This window comes from Periplaneta americana, chromosome 14, assembly GCF_040183065.1.
Source record: "Periplaneta americana isolate PAMFEO1 chromosome 14, P.americana_PAMFEO1_priV1, whole genome shotgun sequence".
Taxonomy (NCBI): Eukaryota; Metazoa; Arthropoda; class Insecta; order Blattodea; family Blattidae; genus Periplaneta; species Periplaneta americana.
Genome location: NC_091130.1, coordinates 107,922,611 through 107,947,913, shown reverse-complemented (window position 1 = coordinate 107,947,913; position 25,303 = coordinate 107,922,611). Strand labels below are relative to the sequence as shown.

General features: G+C 36.9%; 1 protein-coding gene across 4 annotated transcripts in view; it reads left to right on the top strand.

Annotated features, from left to right (window-relative positions):
• Zmynd8 (Zinc finger MYND-type containing 8) overlaps window positions 1-25,303 on the top strand; it is a 160,546-nt gene that overhangs the window by 63,293 nt on the left and 71,950 nt on the right. For 3 of the 4 annotated variants that reach the window (XM_069845879.1, XM_069845880.1, XM_069845881.1), the window contains one exon: window positions 16,140-16,339. In XM_069845879.1, coding sequence (XP_069701980.1) covers window positions 16,140-16,339 — 200 coding nt within the window. The remainder of the gene's footprint in view (window positions 1-16,139; window positions 16,340-25,303) is intronic. The other variant, XM_069845882.1, reaches the window with a different exon arrangement.

Here is a 25,303-nt window from a genome sequence, read left to right as displayed (position 1 = left end):
GTACGGTTGAAATCGCAGAACGGTATGGCAATGCTCAGCAAGAAGAACGTCAATTTTATAAGTTTTAAAGACAGGTTTATTGAGTGATATTAATGAAATAGACCCAGTTCTGGTTTATACATCTTAGGACCACAAGAAATACCGTGCTGTGTAACCCAGGTTATCATATACTGTATTTTTTTTTCATGGAGTGCAGTTTCCTAGAAAGGACTTTGCCGACAGACCTTCTACTGCCCCCTACTAATTGGTTGTCATAAATAAATGTCTTCCTTACTGTGACGGAAATCTTGTCTTCCCCTGTCAGTAACCAATCACAACCCTCGTTCAGAAGAATGACAGACCCCCGTCAAATCCACGTGGAGGCAGACTTGCCGCGTCTTTTCCGAATTCCAAGAATGCCATCGAGGGTCACCAGGATTGTGGCAACTGTGCAATGTTGGGACGAGGGAACAGGATGGAATTGTCAGAGGTGATTATGTAGGAAGTCATAAATCTGTAAGTGGGTGTTCAAAGGAACCACCGAACTGCACTCCTTGAAATAAAATAAGGTATATCTGCTTTTCTGATTGAGACCATTTATGCGAGGTAAAGTTGAACAGTACGGTACGGAGATAACTAGGACGGATTTGGTGGGGAGATTAGGTATTAATTTGGTTTTCAGAAAATTCTAATATTTCACAAAATTCATATTATTATAAATGATAATATCCAGATTTAGCACCAGAATTAAACATGAGAAGAGCATTCGGCGTAAAACCGTCTTCACTACCTGCATGCACAGTCGGCCCAAGAAAAAATGGCTGGATTCTTGTTCGAGTAGGATATGTGGCCTCCTAATCGATAATCGAGGGTTAAGTGTATGTTCGCTATTATATTATTTTCGTAACGCCGTCTGTAGTCTAGCGCAGGGGTGCCGAACTGAGGCTTGTTCGGTGCTCGAGGCTGCAATAATCAGATTCGAGGCTCTCCCGAGAGCCGCGTACTGAAAGGTGAAGTCTCTTCGGTTCTTGTAGCGAACAGAGCGCGGGCTATGTAAATGCGAGACATTTATGGACTTAGAGAAGAAATTGAATTTTTTTTAAAGGAGAAAAAAATTCGACGTACCTGAATTGGAAGGTGACATTTGGTGGCAAGACCGATTCCTCTCCGACATGTCTACCAAAATAAATGACCTTAACGTAAATCTTCAGGAAAACGTTTCGCTGGTACCACATTTACGTGACAGTCAAAAATTAATGTTCAGTCTTAAACTGTCCTTGCCCCGTATGCAGCCAAGTGCAAACAATTTAGAGAATTTCCGACACTTCGATTATTTTGTTCGTCTTTGGATCCAGTCAGAAAGGAAAATTTTATTAGTCAGTTGCACAGCCTATCTGAGGAATTTAAGCAACGTTTCTCTGATTTTGATAGAATGACAAAGAAGTTTTTACTATTCACTTCCCCTTATACAGCAGATCCATTGTCCCAGGATTATTCGGGAGATTTTGCTTCCGAACTTATCGAACTACAATGCGACTCTGCATTGGAAGATAAGCAAAAGACATCAACGATTGGCGAATTTTGGAAATTGCTGCTGAAAGAACGCGACGATTTTTCTACGTTAGATGCTTTTGTTGCAAATGTGTTTTCATTGTTCGCGACGATTTATCTTTGTGAAACTGCATTTCCATTAATGAAATTAACGAAGTCACATATTCGTAGCAGAATCGGATGAACACTTGTCTAATTATTTTCTGTTAATGACGGCTAAGAAAATTAATGCAAACATTCATGAACTTGTGAAGAGAACGCGTTGTCAGCTTTCTACAAAATCATTTTGTTCCTCCAAAATATAAGATGTAAATAAATCTATTTGACGCAAAGAAGTGCGTTTATTATTCCAATAAACATTTTTCCCTTTAACGGAAAACCTCATTGCATTTTCTCATATAATTCATTCTTGAACAAAAAGAGCGCTTGTTCATACAAAGCCGACTAGTTCTTCAATATCGCGCGTTCGCAGGCTTCCCCTACCCTCGCTGGTGAGAACCATTTGGCTATCTTCGGTCAAAGCCGCTTACAAGCAAACATCATGGGATCAGATAAAAACGTTTGTTTTTTTCTTCTACCATGTTAATAATATCAAAACAAGTGCTTATACAAATGTTGGCCACTCGAGCTCAATTACGATGGCCTCCAGAAAGTAAGTTTCCTTGGGGCCGTTTACAGAAGGAAAATACAATTTCGTGGAAAGATTTATTGGAACAGATACAGCAATTGTTGAGATATTTTTCAGCATATTCCCTACCAGAATTGAGGCATTTGTTATACCGTGGGATCAACAGAGGGCTGTCACACACTGGTTTTTTAACTTAATTGTTTAAGTTATCTCAAAGTTTTATTATTATTGGGTGTGCAATGTAATATAAGAAGTATAGTACTGTTAAGATTTGACCAGTGATAATGTAAGGATCTTCTACTGGACGTGCTCCAATTCATGTTAGCAGGATTACGATATTCAGGCGGCAGACTTCTACGACACAGAGATACAAATTTGATACTGCGCAACTCTCGTACTGCGACGTGTGAACAACGGTGCAACCCGAAAAGTAGCAGATGCCGAACCAGCTGCCCGATACTTTTTCATGCTACGCGCAGCTTAAAAGTAGCGACGTGTGAACAGGGTTGCAGCCGCAGCATTTTTGATATCGGTTTTGTTGAAACTTTTGCAGCGGTTGCGTTCAGTGTTGTCACTTAAATGTGCCAGTGATACTTTTATTGTTTGGATATATTTTAATGTTTGATGTGATGAAAATAAATGATTTGTAACAGTTACTAAATGTACAGCACAGAATACATTTGCTGATGATATAATTCATTTTTTAAATTTTCCGTAGCGTAGATTCAAACAGGTGGTTTGCCAACATTGATTACGTGAATATGCTGTTGGTTATCATTTAAGAATATAGGTGTTTTTAAAATAGTTTTATGGTAAAAATAATGCCAATTTCTGAATATTAGTTAGGACAGAAAAGGAAATATGTTCGCTATTGCATGAGTTTCATAATCTGAAACTCTAATGTGAACATAACCACAAAATGTACATATATTGAAAAGTCAACACGGAGATGGAAAGCTGCAGCGCTCGAGTTGCGCAGCACGAAAAGTAGCATGCACCGCGCTACTTTTGCCTTACATGTGAACGCGACATGCAACTTTTGTAGCTGCAGTACAAAAGTTGCGCAGCAAAAGTCGCGACGTGTGATCGTACCTTTATGATTCATAGTATTGCTATCACGTGCGTAATTTGTGTGTTAATGTTATAAAGTGATAAATAATTTGTAGCGCTGCTGCCAAATGTCGCAAAAAATTAAAGAGAGACGTCATCCAAAAAATGGTAACTCACATAGTGAGAATCTTTGCGTAAATAGTCAGGCGTCAGAATGGTGCAAATGACTCGCCACTTTTACGAGCAGAAGAGGAAATTTGTCTGTAAACTGTATATGCGAATCCATCTATTCCTGCAGATAATTTAACACAGCTGACAAAAAATTTTAGGCCTCTCTAAAAGAATAGCAATAAAGAACGAAGTTACATAATAATTATAATTTGAATTAACAGAGCAGAATATCAAACTCCGCGTAAGTTAAGTCAGTTGTTATGTAGCAAGTGGTCATTGTGACAACGTCGCATCTCTCGCTACCAACTTTACGCTAAGCTGTCAGATGGAAGGTTACAACGACCTGGGTATACACTGATAATCTTTTCAAAGACAAGGCCATTCTGAAATGTCTCTGTATATTAAAATGCATGCCTTGGAAGAACTTATCATATGCACCCCCCTGCAACCGCCGATGAATTATGGCAACTAATTCAGAATGACTGCGATGCCCTAGCCAGTAAAATCAGATTTAATTTCAAATATGGTACGGTTCATGGCCATTGCGAGAAGTCATCCATTGGCATGGAAGAAGAACTTCTTACTAAAAATATGTTGTTTTTTTTAGTTATTTTAAATTATTTTATTTCAGTTATATGGTGCTTTTATTTTGCGCCACATTTATGTTTTTTGTTGTAAAATAACGCTTTCCTTCTTAGTTTCCTATGCCAGTGCCTAAAATGCATGACGTTATTTTAGAATATGCATTACCTAACTTAGCTTAAAAATACATAGATGCAAGTGACTCGAACCTGGGGACTGTGCATTAGAGTTCAAAGATGCTGTCCGTGATCTAAGACAATACATTACCGTTGTAGTAAAAGCTTTTTCATCATTTTATGTTATGAATCCTGCTACTCTGCTCTGAAAGTTTAAAAACATAGGTTTCAAAAAGAAGCCTTGCTTATGATAGCTTAGTTTGAAATGCATGTTGTGTCACTCTTTAATGACATAATGTAAATGAAATCGTGTTACGAAGTAGGAAACTTAACAGACAGTAATTCACTTACTGAACTCAATCCTGAAAACCAGAATCTATTTGCTGCCTAAAAATTAACTCATATAAATAGGCTACTTGTGGAATATTTAGTGTTCCTAGGAAAGCTAAACATTATCACTAAATTAACAAGTCCTTTCACGACAGCAGAGATGTTACATATTTCCTTCAGTTAGTATTAAACGTTGGGTTCTCTGGTATCGTCTCAAACAAAGCCTTGCCCAACACGTTGGTGTCATGCTATTCAATAAAAACTCTACGTAGTATGTTAATGTTAGGGTGCGAATTAAGATTTCTGATGGAGGGGGGAATAGAATCCTAGATAGAGAACACCATATATAAAATTATTATTATTATTATTATTATTATTATTATTATTATTATTATTATTAGCATCATCATTACCATCGTCGTCATCATCATCATCATCATCCGAAGCAATTCATTTTTCGGAATTCTAAAATAAACAGCGCGTAGTCCTGTAACATAGAGCTGAATCACTGGCACTACTGGGTGTTCAGTTCAAAGTGTGTCATGGCTCGCTGTATGACGTCATGTGGCTAGCCGATGAGCCTAGAGAATTCAATCTTTCTACACTTGCGCAGAGGCATATTACCTATGAGCCAGAGAAGTTGCCTAGCAAGTACGGCGTTCATTCTGAAGAGTACGTACCGATACGTACGGTAACGCCGGTAGTGGCAGGAATGTGAACTGTTTGGAAACATGTACTGTCGGGATATGGGGAGAGGGTTAAGACGATTACTTACGTATTTGTTGACATTAACTTCGACGGTCAACATGGACACGGAGCATTTGATTTGTGTTGTGGAATGTTGCCGTACGCAACCGATAACAAATATCCTGCGTTCGACTTGCCCGCGCAAAACACAGTTCGAAAGAGGTTATGGTAGCACACAGACCGTACAGATCGCCATCTGTTGCTACGACGTTCAAGTTATACCGTACACGCTCTCAAGTTCAGATTGAACGCTTTGAATAATAGGCAACTTCTCTGACATATAAGCTGAAACTCGCTTCAAATCGGTGACTCGACAACAGTGACGTCATGACACACTTTGAAATGAACACCCAGTATATTGCCCGCTCTGCATGTAACTACGTCATCATTTGCTGTACACACTTCTTTTCACCGAGCGACACCACCTCTCTTACTCTCATCATTAGGGACCGGATCTTTATGCATTAAACAAATTTAAAATATCCATGCAACTATGTACTAAAAAGTGGGAAAATATTCACAAAAAATTAAGTAATATGCTCTTAAAACAGGCCACTTTATTCACTCACCTAATTATATGTAATTCCTGCAGAACGTAACATCACAATATCCAACTACAAGTCTTTCAATATTTTCTGGAGACAAATTATCCTATTGTCCGTCAAAATGATTTTATATGCCGAGAACGATTAGAAAAAAACAAATCTTAGCACAGTAGCAAGATTTGTAGATGGTTCTATGCGACTACGGCGGTCATCTGAAATGGAGACTCGCAGATTTAGCTCCTTTATATGTTGAAAGCAGGAAAGGTCCTCAAAGTATTTTATCCAAATCTAATACATGTAACCTGTGTAGCACATGGATTACACCGTAATACAGAAATGATCGGAGTACTGGATTGTTGACTTATTCCATGGAATGTTCTGCAAGCTAAAGCCTTACAAAGATCGACTGAAAATGTATGAACAGATGACCTGGGTTTGACCTGTGTAAGTAGTTATTGTGGTGTGCTATTCTACTGCCTCTCCTTTGCCGCAATATGTGCAGCAGTTCTTGAATGTTGTTCAACCTGAAATTTCTTCTCACATTTTACTTCCTTTGGGCAAATTTGACAATACAAGACAACATCATCCGTTGTATAGTCACTATTATCCGACAACATTGTTTTTTTTTAATACGCACTGCTAGATTTTTCTTTAGGCATTTTCGTAAACAAAAGCTTAAAGAAAAAAGTAACACACGAGCTGAAGAGACCTACCAAGATCAATCCTCAGGAGCTACTGTCTACTATGATAGTCAAAGAAATGCAGGAAAATTCCACTCCCTTCCTTTCGAAGTAGCCTAGTTACTACTTCGTATTGTGAATAGTAAAGGTACAGTCCAGTTACTCGGAAATAGCAACCGGCAAGGGATATCCAAAACACAGGCAAAACCAAATTATTGGAGACTAGATCTATTGAAATTGTCCTTAATTTAAAACATATATACCAAAATATATTATGTTTATAATATGCAATAACGCCAATAATTCTCGAAATATACATTTGCATATGCGCGTATGCAGTTATTAAAAAAAATCCATTCTTATCACCTTGGGATAAAACAGCTGCTGAGTAAGTTTTCCCTAATTAGGATTTTCGTGCCAGTTCTCATTCTACTTACAGTTCGCTTCTACATTAAAGTTGCCATATTTGAAAAGTGAAAATCCGGGACACTACAGTTTTAATTTTCATTGCCCTTGATTGTTTATATGTACGCGAAACCACTCCGTAATTTGTCGCTAAAACAACACTGTCGTTTTGGTGGTGTTGCGAACGAAATAGGATTTATTGGCATTGAATGATACAGTGCACTCCGACAAACACAGGAACTGTGTAGATAAATACAGTTACCTTAGAAACCACGTCTATTTTATGTTGAAGACTCTACACCTAATTAATCGGCACTGACTTCGAAGATGGCAAAAACATTCCCCTGGTCGAAGAAGCAACAGGTGTACAGGAAAGGTTACTGAGTTGGTGCATAAGTTCGTAGCGTTTTTCGTTGCTATGGTAGCTGTGTCACTCACTATACTACTAAATGAATGAAAGTACAGAAAAACGCTATGGACTTCTGCACCAATCCAGTAAAACTAATTTTCAATCAAAATCATACATCTGTTAGTTCTCGCCGTCCTCATTGAATAATCAAGACTACTATTTTATGTTAGTAGTCAACATGTAGATACCTATTAATTTGAAGAAAAAAAATCGTTCTAACACCGGGAATCGAACCCGTGATCTCTCAACTCTGCGCGCTGAGCGCTCTTTCCAACTGGCTATGCCGGGTCGCGATCCACGGCGCCGGCCGAACTCGGCACATTTGTATCGTCAGTGGTCTACTACCTGCATTTTAGACACACAAGTCATATATGCAGGAGCGCATATTTAAATGACTTTATGGCCATATTTAACAACAATTTTATTGAATACTGTTAACATTGATATATACATAATATATTCATATATGAGGTCTTGCCCTCCTCATTGAATAATCAAGACTACTATTTTATGTTAGTAGTCAACATGTAGATACCTATTAATTTGTTACTAAATACTGTTAACATTGATATATTCATATATGAGGTCTCGCCGTCCTCATTGAATAATCAAGACTACTATTTTATATTAGTAGTAGTACCTATTAAATAAAACATGTTGACTACTAACATAAAATAGTAGTCTTGATTATTCAATGAGGACGGCAAGACCTCATATATGAATATACAATATGTATATGTCAATGTTAACATTATTCAATAAAACTATTGTTAAATATGGCCATAAAGTCATTTAAATATGCGCTCCGACTTATATGTCTAAAATGCAGGCAGTAGGCCATTGACAATACAAATGAGAAGAGTTCGGTCGGCGCCGTGGATCGTGTCCCAGCATAGCTCAGTTGGAAAGAGCGCTCAGCGGGCAGAGCTGACAGGTCCCGGGTTCGATTCCCGGTACCGGAACGAATTTTTTTTTCAAATTAATAGGTATCCAAAATGATACACAAATCTATCTGGAGCATAATGTAATATAAAATACAACATTGCCACCTCATAATTTTATATTTTATCAGTTTTTTTCATTATTTTCCATTGTTGCGTATCTGATGTTATTGGTTAATCTATTAAGGCTTGTTAACAAGAAACAGGATTTTGCTTTTGTAATTTGTCGTGGATAATGTTTCTGAAATACCAAGGAATTTATTAAAAGGCAATATTGTTGCAGTACATAATACGAAGCAAGAGCCATGAAAACGGAGTAATACCGATAACAATAATAACCATACCCAGACTTGAGCAAAAGAATTTGTCTCTGATATACCAATGAAATGGATGTTTTCAATATGAATCTACAGTAGTTGAATTGTGAACTTAAATCCAATGCTATATGCATTCAAGGGTAAGTATATGTCGACATAAACCGTTAATATCGACAAAATGTTAGAAAATAAGACTTTGGGAAAATTAATTATTTTACTTCAATATCACTTGTTTTCCATCCAGATCAAGTCCGTAATATCAAATGAAAAATTATTTTTCTTTTCAGCCACCGGCGTGGCTCAGTTGGTTAAGGCACTTGCCTTCCGAGTCCGAAGTTGCGCTCGGGCGCGGGTTCGATCCCCGATTGGGCGGATTACCTGGTTGGGTTTTTTGCGAGGTTTTCCCCAACCGTAAGGTGAATGCCAGGTAATCTATGGCGAATCCTCGGCTTCATTTCACTATCACCTATCTCATCGACGCTAAATAACCTAGTAGTTGATACAGCGTCGTTAAATAATCAACTAAAAAATTTTTCTTTTTAATAGCTTATCAGAAACTGAACATTTAAAAAAGAATGACTTCGGTCCCATTGAGCATGTATCGAAGAATTATGAAAATAAAAAATTTATAATTTCACTTTTTATACGCTAATCTTTAGAACTCCTGCGGCTCGGTAAAAGATGTAATTAGAGACTTTGTTTTCTTCTGCATACAGTGGAGACTGCAAGACAACTTTTGTACTCCCTTACATTTGAATTTAGAATTTTTTTTCTTCGATACGCTCTAATGTGCAATCTGTGTAAAAATCAAGCTTTACATGGATGCGAGAAAAAATGGACTTATTTAACCTATTTTGAAAAGGATATTTTAGCCTTTTTTAGGTCATAAAGTCCAATTTAGCGCTTTTTAGGTTCAGTAAGATTCACATATTACAATCTTGTGGACATAAAACACAAAAACATGTTGGCATTTTCTAATTAACATGCAAGGAAAATATAGTTGAAAACCTAAGAATCTGGCCACTAGTAATGACTAATTGTTTAAAGAAAGTGCAATCTTTACAGTAGCAATTGCAATGAGTCAGTATTTTTAAAGCAACCGAATATTGCAAGCAAACCTTGTGATTCTAAGCATTGATACAAATCCGGCTTAGGCTTATTAGCTGGATCGGTTTTCCCGAGGTTTACCCCAACAGTACCGTACTGTAAGGTGAACATCAAAAAACCTCATGGCGAATCCTTGCATCCATTTCGCCAAATAGCATCTCGTTATCACCAGTTCCACCAATGCTAGAGTCGAAGGCAATTGGGAAGGCGGTCGTCTGCTAGCGTTTGCGTCGAGAGAGATAGAGAGAGCAAGGTAGCGTACAAAATTGCCACATTGTATTTAACGCGCACGCGCAATACAAATAGCGCTGGAGAGAATTTAAATTCTCAGAAGACAATAATGATCTTGGTCGTTGATTATTATAAGCATGACATCAAACAAACCCTCTTTCCTTCACTAACAATTTCTTTGCACGATTCTCAATCCCACATCACATGCTTCTGCAGTCGTTTCTTGCGCGTTGACAACGTTGCATCAAACACCATGATGGCCGACAACGTTCTGCTCGTCAATGTTATAAAAAATAATTATACACCTTAAAAACTATAACGTTTGGACAGAGACTAGAGTGAAGGATTTAGTTCGACATGAAAAGTTAAAAAGCATGAAAATTCGAAAACTTATTTGAACAGTCAAACAGATGTCACTGCTAGGGACATAAACTATTCAGACACAGCTTGATTCTTCGTGTTGGGATATTCAGAAATACAATGAAAATGTTTCTAACAATAGATAGGCTATGTTTCATCTAAAACAATTAACTGTGTGAAATTCTGTGGTGTATTTGAATTACTCGTAGCCAGGGATAGGAGGACATTACGAATCGAAAGATTCAACAGACTAAACTTACCCTATTTCGGGGTTTGACTAATTTTGCCACATATTTAGACCAAACTTTTAAAAACCATTTATAGAGCTCGTCGCAATTCAGAGGCACTTAATATACAACTAAAAGTGAATTGTTGGATAGCATGTTAGCAGTTATTAATGAAGGAAGGGACTTCCGGAAGCTTAGTACCTATTGTATGTTGCGTTATTGCAGACGAAACAACGGACACTGCCGCGTAGTGAGAAATGGTTTTAATCCTTCTTCATGTTAAAGATGGAAATTTGGCTTACCACCAAAACATGACGCTGAAAACTTGGCGCAGAGTATCGTAATGGAATTATTTTAGCCAGTATTGAACGACATAAATTAAATTAATTGCGTAGTGCAGTGGTTCCCAACCCGTTTTTGACTGACGACACACTTTAATGAACGCCCATGATATCGCGACACACTTATTTGTTTTTATTAATAATAAAAATAGTTATTTTCTTCTGTAGAAAAAGGATGTGGAACTCCTTTTAGAATATTTTATAGCGGACAGGGAGATGATTACTGTTCACTGCACGGGAATTTTGTCGTTTTTAACCTCCTTTTCGTCCAGCTAAGACTTTCAAGGTCTAAGCGGAATTCAAAGAAAAATTTTATTAAAAACGTAGTTATTCACACATATTTCGGTTCCATGATCAAGAATGCAACAAAAAGCTGCCGGAATGCCGTTCCAGCGCGTTCCCCCAGAAAAAAAGTACTGTACCTAACTTCTATGTAGTGTTGGAATCCAGTGTTGTAGATAGGTCGATGTCAACACACAATCGAAAATTCTAAAAAAGCAAGCAGCAGCTTGAGTGGCATTAGAAAAAAAACAAAGGTATGTGTCAAAAATCCCATCGTATCTATGCTGGATGTTCGATAAAAGATTTTTATTATCGTTTTTGAAAACTCGCCTATTTGAAATAATGTGAAGTCTGCGCTTTGTGGATTGCACAGAGTTTATACGTGTCCTTATGATTGACAGGCCAACACGTGTCATCTTCTAGATGAAGCAGTCTGTCCCTTTGTTTAGATTTCACTATTTTATGGTAGAAAATGCCGATTCACACAAGAATGACGTTGGAAACGACAGTTCTAAATATCTTTTTAATTTATTCGGCACCATAGACTGATTTGACTAAACATTTCCGCATATAAGACACTCGGGATTTTGTTTATATTCATCTCCACGCCACATGAAACCATATTGAAAGTATTCATCATTATATTTACGAAACGCAGTACGTTTTTGTGAATCCTGAAGGGAATTTTTGCTCACATTATTTGAATTAGCACTGTTGTCATCTAACCCAGAACTTGATTGAGATTGTCTTTTCCGAATTAAAAATTTGTCCATGATAAAATCTAAATAAAGCACTTTTGATAAAATAGCCTAGTCGCGCCCACACCTATAGCCTATACTGAAAGTGACCAATATGTTCAGACTATTCTAAACTTTGTTTATTACTAGTGGGAAGAGTAAACGAATTACTAAGCATTCTTTCAGGTGTTCATTTTCATTCGAATTATCCCGAGGCAGAAAAAATTAAACTGAGCATTGTTTCATTGGTAAAAGTGTGTCTCAAAATAAAATTATCATGTCAAAGACTTCGATGTAAATAAAGAATGCGTTGTAAAGAGACTTTCTGGATGGCATAAAATGTATTTTTCAATCCCAAAATTTCGCGACACACTCCATGGGGATGCGCGGTGTGTCGCGACACATCGGTTGGGAACCACTGGCGTAATGTTATGATGGAGCTGACGTAAAGAGTGGGAAACATGGAGGGATATGCTTAAGATTAAAAATATAAATCTTACAGCTCATTTATTGCAATGTTATGCCCATGAATGAAATTTAATAATGCAACATCAAAATGGTCAAGTTTGGAAAATGTTTGCAAATCTTCAAGAAATGCCAGCTTTTTTTCACACTCTCTTCAAAGGCTGGACGTCCTTGATAAGAACATTCGTTGGAATTTTAAGTCTGACGACGATCAACGTGGTTTATGCGTATTGGGAATATCTTCTCGATTTCATGACAGAAATACAGGAAATGTTCACTCAGCTGGCTGTCATAAATCAAGCTTTTTTTATAGAAAGGATGCTGCACAACCAAATCTTCATTTTCTGACTTACTTTTTTCCAGTACTTAATGTCCCATGTTGATATTTTGTACTGAGTGATTTATATAGAACTAACACATTTCTTTCTTTATTTCAAAACGAATGATGCTAGTCACAATTTGTTATAGCTCAAATGTAGAGTATCTTTGGAAGGTTATTAACCTCTATAGCAAATTTGAAAATGTACCCGGTCTCCTGCGACAAACGTCTTAATGACTTACGACGTGACCGCTCCAGCTCCAGCCGTGCCCGAACGTCCACAACAACCGTGGGCAGCCTAGATGAACGATGTTTGCCTTTTTCACTCACCAGAGATCCAGTTGTTTCCAATATTTGTTTATCAGTTCCAGTATTGTTTTTTTTTTGAGAAGGGGGGGATTATGAACACCAAATTCTCTCTGATATGCTCTTTGAGTAGCTGTAATTGAATTCGTAATCCAGTATTGCTTCACAAGGAAGAGCCGTTGATTTAATGCATTTTCATTCACTAAAACATGTCGAAAACAGCTGCCAACAATAAGGAATAAAGAATAAACATCTGCGCTTCTCGTGATAAGGAATCACAACTCCTGCTTAATCTGACATTAAAAACTGGTCATGAAGTGAATTTCCAGCCGAATAAAATAAAGAATTTTCAACATTTGCTAATAGAGGTTAGTAATCTCCCAAAGACATTCTACATTTGAGGTATAACAAATTGTGGGTAGCATCATTTGTTTTGAAATAAAGAAAGAAAGGTGTTGGTTCTATATAAATCACTCTGCATAATCAGCTGAAAAGTAAACAGACTGATCCTCAGTTTATAGAACAAGCCATACAGTCATTTGAAGTTAGCGTTGACAAAGTGGGGGGAAATGTATGAAATGGAATGAAATTTACGGGAGGGGGAGGCACTGTTGCCCAACATTGCGACCTGTTACGATCTATTGCGCTAACCCTCAAGCTAGGCGCATTCCCAAATCCATACCGGCTGACTACACTAAGGTTCGCTGCGTATCCAGGTTCCGAGCAGGCCAGCCCCCTCCGTGTGTCTCGAGCCGGCGTTCGCGGAATGCTATGGAATGATGATGAATTGTAGAAATGGTGACTGAATGATGCCTAATATGGGGAAAAACGGGTAAATCCCGAGATAAATCCCAACTGTGACCTTACCTGTCCGTCACAAGTGTCACTATGGATTTTTCAATGATGAAAAATTCCAGACCTGACCGGAACTCGACAGGCGTGAGAGGCCGGAGGTCTGACCACTCAGTTACCGCAAGGGTTGGAGAAAATGTAAATAAGATAATTGAAAAAGCTGGAACACATGCATCCAATTCAGAATCAAATCTAAGTCCACATCCTTCCAATTCAGAATCAAAACTTAAGTCGGAAAGATGATACGGAAGTCAATCGCCGTATTGCGGCAGTATAAGTATTTGATGTAATTACTGCCAGTGCAAAAAGCCATCTTAAATTCTCAGGTCATTTGGTAGCATATTTCTTGCTTTCATCAGCCCATTTTGAAATACGTTATATTCGAAAGAATTGGACGCAACCATCCAGCAATATCCAGGTTTATAAAAATAACGTTTTCAAACGGTCAATAATAATGTATATGAGGCCAGAGTTTAGAAATATTCAGGGTACTATACCGCTTCTGAATTTCTGAGAATTTTATAGAGACAAATTAAGTTGTAGGAAATCCTTACGAGCACAGCCGAAGCAGAATGCTGCTTCTTTACGTTACAGAGAGTATCATGTGCCAGGAAAGGCTGAACACTAGCAATGCTACTGTATGTATTGAACGTGACTACATTGCAAGTGTTCTCAACATCAATAACAGGGTAATTGAGAACTTCGCACACCAAAAGAATAGACGGAGTCGATATTCAGAAATTAAGATTAAGAAATGCCTGCCTTTCAAAATCATTATGTTTTTATGTAACATTAATTTTGTAATTCCAAAGCTTTTCTTTTGATACAGGTGTGTTTATCGGATAGTTAACATAGTTTTTTTTCTTTGCTTGAAGTGTGTATACATTTTTTGGCACCCTCTGTATTTTTAGACAGACAATTTTATCATTGTTTTGTGTTTTTTTATTTATTTATTTTAGTAGGTTATTTTACGACGTTTTATCAACATTTTAGGTTATTTAGTGTCTGAATAAGATGAAGATGATAATGCCGGTTACCCAACACTTGCTCATATTGGGTTGAGGGAAAACCCCGGAAAAACCTCAACCAGGTAACTTGTCCCGACCGGGAATTGAACCCGGGCCACCTGGTTTCGTGGTCAGGCGCGCTAACCGTTACTCCACAGGTGTGGACTTGTTTTGATGTTATAAATATTGAAAGTTACGTAAGGAATCTAGAAAAAATGGCATTGCATTTTTAGACTTTGGCTTCAAATTTCTGTGGTTAATGCTTTGAGTCGTGGTTAATGATCATTTGACCAATGAAATGGAACCCATCTGAATTTGTATTTTGATTTATATTTGACTTGCAGTGCAAGTAGTTCAATTATTGAATTACCAACATGTTAGTTAATAATTTGAATATGTCATAACAAGCAGTGAACGTAGAATGTTAATGTTATTTATTTAACGACGCTCGCAACTGCAGAGGTTATATCAGCGTCGCCGGATGTGCCGGAATTTTGTCCCGCAGGATTCTTTTACATGCCAGTAAATCTACTGACATGAGCCTGTCGCATTTAAGCACACTTAAATGCCATCGACCTGGCCCGGGATGGAACCCGCAACCTTGGGCATAGAAGGCCAGAGCTATACTAACTCGCCAACCAGGTCGACGTGGACGTAGAAGTTTATAAGGCAACAATAAATAATTCAGATGCGTGTTTTTTAACTGTAGGATAATTTTACCTGTATAAAATAGCTTTTTGACTATGAATTTTTCTCTTATCCTATATTTACATGCAAAATATACATGAAATATCTTAGAAATGGATAGACGAAGGCTACCAGTAGTTTTAAATAGGCCTATATATATATTAAGAATTTATTTAACGACTTTCATAGTGCAGGAGTTATTCGAAAAATTGTATGCGGAAGTTTTACGATAACAGAACAGAAGCACTCCTAAAAGATTTGTACCACAGTTGTTCTTAAAACTCTCATTCAATGTACCATAGGTTGGTCTGTTCTCTTTTGTTAAGGAGTTGCCTTCGGTAGCGTAGTTGGTATAGCGCTGACCTATGCTCGAGGTTGCGGGTTCGTTCCCGGCCGAGGTCGATGGCATTTAAGTGTGTTTAAATGCGACAGGCTCATGTCAGTAGATTTACTGGCATGTAAAAGAACTCCTGCTGGACAAAATTCCGGCACACCAGCGACGCTGATATAACCTCTGCAGTTGCGAGCGTCGTTAAATAAACCATAATTTATTTATTTATTTTTTTGTTAAGGAACCTTTAACTCACTGAAAAACTGTCGAACAGACTAACTACTGGATTAATTTAATTGCTTATGTACTTGTATTCATACCTATCATGTGATTAATATTGTAGTTGCTACTGTTGTCATTATTGCCATTGTCTCCATCAAGGTGATGGTGGATAGAAGCAAATACTGATATATTAATGGTGAAACTTTGCCCACAGCAGCAATCTCCTGTGCCAACACCAGAGGCCACCAGAGACAGGTTCTGTTGGGGTTGTCACAAAGATGGAGTGGTAATTAACTGTGAGACTTGTCCCCGAGTATACCACTTACGCTGCATCCAGTTAGATGCTGCACCAACTGAAGACTGGGTGTGCCCTGAGTGCATCACAATTCTCCATGCAGAAAATACGGACACTAGGTAAGTCATAGCTGTATACATTTCCATGTGAAGATGGTACATCTCTTTTCACTAACCTGGATATCTAACATAATATCCGCTCTTTCCACAGGTTTCCATAGTCTTGTAGAAACCTTTATAGCTTTATCAATAGTGTCGGAATCGCCTATTTTTCTCCGAACCCCCTAGTTAGAGTATCAAAGATATCACAGTTTTGCAGACATTTCTTCGTGAAGCAGGAAGCTTTTTGTGTGATAAATGATAAAACAATATTCGCCTTTACTTCCTTTCCAGAGAGAACCCTAAAAATTTAATTGCCGTTTAGCAGTTTTGAATCCATAAACCCGATACCCACTCAACTACTGTGGTTGATAAATACTGCATATCTTTCTTGTGTTGAGAGATAATGTAGCCTACTGTGACTGAGAGAACTACAAATGGGATTGGACTACAGTTTGAATACGTGGATATACACAGACTTTTGTTCAATGTTGAACGTTGGGGATATAACAGAATAAGCTATTGCAAAAAATATATAATTTAAAAAATCAATTTTTCTTTTATCTGCGCTAAATCTTTCCCGAGCTCCCTTTCGTATATCTATTCTTCTTCCCAAATCAGCATTCGATGCACACTCAATACAGCCCGTTCAAGCGATCCTCTGCCATTGTTATGTGTAACCATGTTTTTGTTCTGCTCAATAATATATATTTTGTAGTGCCTACATGGTTGGGACAAAGAAATGAGAAAAACGGGTTGTTTGTAGAAAAAAGATATCACCTCATTCACCAATTCTTCCATTGTCAGTTCGTTACAATTAGTGCGTTGTAGGGACAATTCGTCACAGCCTTGTCAGTGTTGCCAACTGTTACCAGATATCACCTTATGAAGTAAAATCACGGTCCTACGTACTGAATGGCTTATTTGAAATGGAATGGAATTTAACTGAGGGGGCACGGATGGCCCAGCACTGCGACCTAGTGAGATCTGTTGAGCTAACCCTCGATATGGAATGAGTTGCATGCCACAGATCCCCTACGCGCACCGCCCTAACCACATGACTCCCTTAACGACCGGTCCCTACAGCCGACAGAATCCATATAGGCCTACCATTCCTGCTTTGGCAAGGCCCCCCTGTCGGTCCGAGGCGAAACTCCTCCCCGAGTAGATTGGCCTCATCCAACATCGCTGAACTACATTCCACGGAGGCCGGTTGAGGCAGTCAGCAGCTTTGGGAGAGATGATGAGGAAAGGATGATGGGGGAGGAAAGGAATTGGCGAAGATGAATGGGGTTCCAATCGCCTGATAAAGTTACCTGATGTTCATCCATAGAAGTGAGGAAACCCCCGAAAAAACCTCACCCAGGCAACTCGGTCCTGACCGGGAATCGAACCCGGGACTCGCTAACCCCTCAGCCACAACGGTGGACTGAATGGCTTATTTACTTACCGTACTTTACCTTTGTGTTGGAAGGTTATTCTAAATAATTCAGTAATTTGTAACATATTTTCGTAGGCAAACTATACGAGAAAGGGATCAACATGTTAGGGTATTTGTCTGGCAATAAGAAATTCATTGGTTTGACTAAACAATTGATTCACGAGACCTAACCTAAAAATGTATTTGGTTATAATTGCTGTCTCCGTGAGCATAATTCCGTCTTCATTATCTTCTTTCGGTTAAATCTGAAAGAATAGAACGCCAGTAGAGGAAGTTATACCCATTCTCGCAACACGTTTTACGCTTTCTTGGTGGAGTCGCTGCCATGCTTTTTCCTCTTTTTAACATTACTGTAATAAAAGTCTAAACACGAAAGAAATCCATTAAAATGTGAAATGGTATTTGTATCGATTACCCACCTGCATTATCACATCCAAGTATGTTATACTTATTTACACGTACCTGATTATAGTCTTGAATTGTAACCACAACGCAACACATAAAATAACTATTGTTGTTTAGTCAACTGTCCGAAGACAGGTCTGAACCTTACAAGTGATACCAAAAATGCACTACTTATAAGGCAACTAGGCCAGGAGATAATGGGGTAGGAATAACTATTATGTATTAATATTAATACTGATACGGTAATAATTAATTACTACCGTAGTATGTTCAAATTTTACTAGCTTCCAGTAACCTGCTCAGAAATCTAGTACAATTTTAATTTCATGGAACAACAGTACCGACAACGTCTGTCTCAGCTGCCAACAAAGAGTTACAAAATCACTACCATTTGTAGTATTTGTCAGTATCGAAATTCGAAACGAAGTTGCAAAAGAAAATTCAACCTGCAAACTAGAAAATCACCACTGGCATATGTAGTAATGAGGGAAAAATGGTTAGGTTTCACCCTTACGATATGAAGTCAGCTGACCCAAACTATACACATCATCAGAATTTAGTTACATTGTAATGCAGACCCGTGCACGATAGTTCTCTACTGGCAAAGAGCATCAAGAGCTCCCGTGTGACAAATTGTCGGGCTGCCTCTTGTGTCAGCGGCGATGGGACCAGTGCACAGTGATCCAAAATCCCAAAATCCGTGACAAAATTCCATTTTTAGACTTTTCCTGAAAGGAATATGTTATGTACCAATGTCTTAGTAATTGCAGTGGAGTCTCAGTATTAACCACTATGTCAGTAACGTGCATATATACAGAGTGTCTCAGCCAAGTCCAAACTATAAGCAGAGATCTGCCACGCTTACTTTCAAGTAAATGCCGAATGGATTTAAGGAATATTATCCTCTAGAAAGAAAAGAACTGGCCACCGTATCCCATTATCTCCTGACCTAGTTGCTTCATAAGTGGTGCCTTGTTGGTATCACTTGTGAAGTTCAGACCTGTCTTCGGACAGTAGACTATACAACAATCCTCTGGAACAAACGCTTTACTAGAGAAACTAAATTTACCATATATTTATATTCATGATTGAATAATCAAGACTATTTAGTAGTCAACATGTATATACTTATTAATTTGAGAAAAATTCGTTCCTACACCGGGAATCGAACCCGGGACCTCTCAGCTCTGTGCGCTGAGCGCTCTTTCCAACTGAGCAATGGGAAAACCGAGGAAATCGGCGGTTTTTAGGTCCACAACCAATCGTATTTATGCTTATACATTGCATACAACAGTCAGCATTTCTGTGCGTAATAAAAAACACGACAATAATTAATGTTTGAATGGCGTAGATTTGTGTATTTGTGAAAGATTTAAAAAAATATAACTCCTATTATTTCTCTCCGTTATTGTAAACACTAATCTTGGCACGAAGGATTTTGTATTGGGAATAGTAGAAGTAATTTTAATGAAAGAAGAAATATCATTATTGTTATCTACATCCGAACAGGTTAGTTTCGCCTTCCTGCAGGCTCCAGACACATAATCAGCACCGCCTTCATGAATAAATAAAATATGCTTTTCATTCATATGCCTTCTTCATGAATCTTTCAACTTCTTTCTTCGAAAATATGGTAGATGTTTTTAGTTTATAACCATCCGATTTTCTCTTCATGAATGCATTGAGAATGATATTGTTGCATTTACTAATATCCACATTTTAATTTCCATAAATTGTGGTTCGAAGCAACCATAAAATAGAAGGCTTACATGTGGAACATACTTCCAAAAAATAAACCAGAACCATTTTTCTGCAATAATGGACGATTTCTACTCCTTACATCAACTTCCAAACTTTTCGTGACTCCTTTTTTATAACTTCTTGGACTTCTGTGGGATCAGCGTAGGCCAACGATGCCAACTTGTCAGCCATTCATTATGGTGCCAACACTTCTAAATTATGGTATTTTATGATACAAAAAAATAAAATGAAACAAAAAGATGTTTACTTGTGCGACAATTTGTTTTTCATATTTATGAGAACACCCATTTTGTGATGCCTTTAATGTAATTATGAACAATACTTATATAAGAGTATTTTATAATAACATTTTTGTAATAAAATTATTTTTATGCAGTCTTATCATTAAAACACCCTTGTTATGAAGCTATAAATCGTGCATAATTGAGTGTCAGAAAAGGTTACCTAGCAACTAATATTCTGTGACGTCATCTTTTATACAACGTACCTGTAAGGAAAAGCTTCAAAATAACATTGTCTTAGAAACGGTTACTTAGTAACCATAATATATTACGTGATATCCAGTACTCATGTCTCTACTATGTCATAACTTTATATTTTGTGAATTTATATATATTTTTTTACATATTTTAATGCTAGAATAGCATAAAACGTTGTATGTAACACGTGTATAATCTTCATTACAAACACTCGCTTATGTTCATGCGCTAAACATTCACTCGTGCCATAATTACCAAGGCTATACACTAGTTACATAAATTACTATTTTTTAACTAAACGTAATCTATTCCTTTGTTTGGAAAAACCTAAACATCTGAACTAGGCCTATATGATGCATGACTACAAATTTGCAAATGGGGAACTTTGTTAACAACGTTGATGTGATGGCTGCGTGTTTGATTTTATGTGGTTACATGAAACAAATATCTCCTCTCATGGAATCATTACACAGTTTACAAAAATCACGTTCATGTTCCCAACAAATTCCTTACTGTACGTATGTTTTGAAGTTTTGGACGTTTATAGTTTATAGTATCGTATAGGGAGGGAATTAGGTACATAATTCCATTCCGCTGTTTATACTCTTATTTCACAGCATCACCATGCTGTATCAATTTATTTTTTGGTGTTGCGGGCTATTTATTATTTCTTCACTAGATTCCATAGCAGCTATTAAATTAACTACTATATTCACTGTTAACAACTGGCACGTGGTCGCACAATAAATTATGATTAAATTACTGCAACTGCAAAAAGTTAATTTTCTCAATAATTAAAAATAATTTGAAGCAGGTGTTTGTTAAAATAATCTGAATAACTCGGTCATTGTTGAGCGGCGAGTTCTCGGCGTTGTTTCGGAAACTTTACAGGAAAAAATTGAACTGCAACAACATTAATGGAAGTGCTGAGAACCACTTGGCAAATTTGTTACTTACTTACGTACAAATGGCTTTTAGAGAACCGAGGTTCATTGCCGCCCTCACATAAGCCCGCAATCGGTTCCTATCGTGAGCAAGATTAATCCAGTCCATACCATCATATCCCACCTCCCTCAAATCCATTTTAACATTATCCTCCCATCTACGTCTGGGTCGCTCCCAAGATCTTTTTCCCTCCAGCCTCCCAACTAACTCTACATGCATTTCTGGATTCGCCCTTACGTGCTACATGCCCTGCCAATCTCAAACGTCTGGATTTAATGTTCTTAATTATATATTGTTAACATTTACATTAAATTGTACAAAGAAGTATAATACATCATTTCCATATTTTTATGCTATACTACAATATTAAGCAAATTATGGTATTTTTGCGTACCATAATAGAAGTATTATGATACGTAGTACAATCAGGTAAATTATAGTATAAGTACCATAATTATGGTACTGTTGGCGGCATCACTGGCGTAGGTAGGGCAGCTTCTGGTGTATCTTCAATATGGGAATCTTCTCAGTTATTGTTTTACAAGCTTCACTTCCGATAACATGTTTTATACCAACGGCGTCAAATAAATCATTCTTTTGTAAGCATTTCCCTTGCAATCAGTATGACAATTGAAGGTTTACGATTATGTGACAAAACATAATTTGATTTTTCTTTACGATAATAACATAACTGTTTCAACTCTGCTGTCTAAAAAAGTATCCCTTATGCATTTTTTTACGTAAATAGCCACTGCATAATGTATGATCCGAAGTGAGAGCTGTGATATTGTTAGTTATAATAGCTATACCTTCTATTGTGGACAAGCAGCATGTAAAAAATTTTAATTTTCGCGTCACTATTGCAGTATTGCCAACTCGATTCTTAAAAACCCGCTATGAAGCAGTGCAGAAACCGTTAAATTGCTATATTGTCAATGTAAAGTGAAATTATTTTCTCGCTGTGAGTGCTAAAAAACCTGCTAAATTCCTATATCAGCAATACAAAGTTCATAAATTTTACCCGCCAAACTAACACAAAAAACGCCAGATCTAGCGGAAAAATCGCTGAATTGACAACACTGCATTATTGTTGTTCAGGACTTAAAGTGCCTCGTTGTTCCCAGATCTTAGTTAATGATGGCAACAATTAGCTATTTGTCACCTCACTTGGACTGCCACGTTGTTGCCAGATCTTAGTTAATGGTGGCAATAATTAGAATATTTCTAGGGTTAGACACCACGGAGAAAAACTAGAGGTGGCACTGCCGCACACGTTTTAAAGTGTCAGGCTACAGTAATAATAATTTTTACAAGTGAACATTGCGACTGAGGTCGGCAGCTTACAAACGAATATCGCTTGTCCTGATATGAAAACGGAACCGCTATAATAGTGGTAAACTAATGACACTGAATTATTATTATTATTATTATTATTATTATTATTATTATTATTATTATTATTATTATTATTATTGCTTCTGCTGCTGCAGTTGTTGCATGAGCTTACGAGTCTCAGTTAACAGCATGAAATAATTGAAATGTAATATACCAAAATTTAAAAATCTCTTTGACCATTGCCTACATACATTATGTAAATTTCAGAAAAAAAAAATAAATCGAAAACTCTTTCACTATAATATTGAATAATATATTTATAAATAGTCGAATTGAAATATAGGTACTTACTGTACACTTAATAACAAAACTATTTCAAACCCCTCCCCCTCTTGTGTTTGTGTTTTTTTTTTTTTTTTTTTTTTACTAACCGTACTAGGCGTACTACTATTGTTGCTGTTGGCCAAGTTAACAGACTTCGTCCTGAAGATACATTACTCTTGAGTTAAAAGAAAGAGTATGTTAAATGTATAATTATGTACATATGCGTGATGTAGCATTCTGCCTTATAACGCCTAAGAGAATAAGGAAGAAAAGATAGGGTTTGGTTGGTCCTTAGAGGTACTACGTTGGCTCCATCAGTTCATGCTGCGTGTGTTGGTTGCTGAGGCAGGATCAATAGTTTAGCAGTGTGCTGCCCAACAGGCCACCATTACTACACACACAGCATCTCTTCACCGCCTCCCACCTCTTCCCCCATCAACTGCAGCAACTTTCTCCTTCACACTCGCAATCTCCATTCGATGACACATCCGCTCATAAAACTATTGAATAGAACATTTCTGTTGTAAGGTATTATATTTCTGAAGTACAAAACCCCTTAATATGAACGTACAGTAAAAATATTGTTGTAAAGGTATTCCCCTCTAGACGCCATGAAGGTGCATAGGTATCCCATGGAGGTAGAGCTTTTTGCTTATTCATTCATGACCACTGCATTAGAATGGGGTTGTGGTGTCTGCACCACACTCTGACCGCCTTTTACCTCAGGAAAGACCTGAATTTTACAGGTGTCCTAATAGCTTCCAGGGTCTTTCTGGAAGTTTGGGAACGAGAACATTATGTATTTATTAATAGTTTATCATTTATAATTACTAGATTTGTTACTTATAGTATGTATGTATGTATGTATGTATGTATGTATGTATGTATGTATGTATGTATGTATGTATGTAATGCCTACTCCACTCCTAATGCATATTGCGGATAAAAAGTAGGAAAAAAATTACATTACATACGAGTATTTATTTCGTATGCACTCCATTTCTAGTTTATTTATAACTAATTTAACAGTTTGGCATCAAATCTTTTGGATTCGGACTCTAAATTATACTGGGAAGCTAGAAGGCAAATGGAGACCTGCCATGTGCCTGGGCAATAGATACTGCTGCTGCTGCTGCTGCATTTCCGATAGTGACAGAATGACTATAATTATTTCATAGTTCAAAGTAAAATAGAATGTTTAAACTGCACTACATCAAATAATATTAGTCATGTTATGACTATAGGTTAAAGTGATTCACAACATACTTCGACTGAATATGGAGCTAATTTTAAATTATAAAGTAACCTATAGTAAACTTTAATCGAAAACTATACTTAATATATTTTTCACTTTGTAAATAATGACTAATGATTGTGGTTTTGTGTTTCTGTATTTACTGCTGTAGATACAATTTTGTCAAAATTAGATAAAGTTAATTTCTTTCATTTAAGTAATGTAAATTAGCCTACAAAATAATGGACAATATTTTCGTTTTCAGTTTATAAAACAATTAATTATTCATGATACGAATTACTATAATTTGTTGAAAATTAAATTTAAATGAGCATTATTATTATTATTATTATTATTATTATTATTATTATTATTATTATTATTATTATTATTATTATTATTATTATTACTAAGTGCCTTCATGGCATGTTACGGGGATACCTTTACCTTTTACCTTTACCTTTATTATTATTACTACGTCTCTCCTGTTTTTGATAGCTACATTTAAATTAATGCTCTAGTATACAATTTCGAGATCTTCAATGGAGTTTTATTAGCCTACATGTTTTCAATAAAAGTAAGTTTCGGGTTATGATTTTTTTTCGTAAAGTAGCAGTTTTTCATATCAGGAGAAAGTTGGTTGTTTAATAGTCATATTTTATGGATTTGAAATGTGAAACTTACTTGGAGATGCTAAAATTATTCTGATACACGTATATTTGTTTAATAAGTTAAACTAGGAATTCTAAATAATTGATACACAAAAGGATTACTTTAATACAAAGTTGAGGAAGATACTATAATAAATTATCTGGTTAACTAGATCACTCCATGGTCACTAGTATAAAATTTTAAGAAAAAAAAAAAGAACACTGACGTTTCGAACCTATTTCTATCAAGAGGGCAAGCAAATTAAGATACAAAATTTACATTTTCTCATTATTATTACAGTTAGCAGTAGTTACTTCACTCAATGTCACAGTGTGTGTGTGCGCGTGTGTGCCCCGGTGTTTATGCATGCCTCTTTTATCTACACTTACTGACAACCAGTGGGCTTTCTC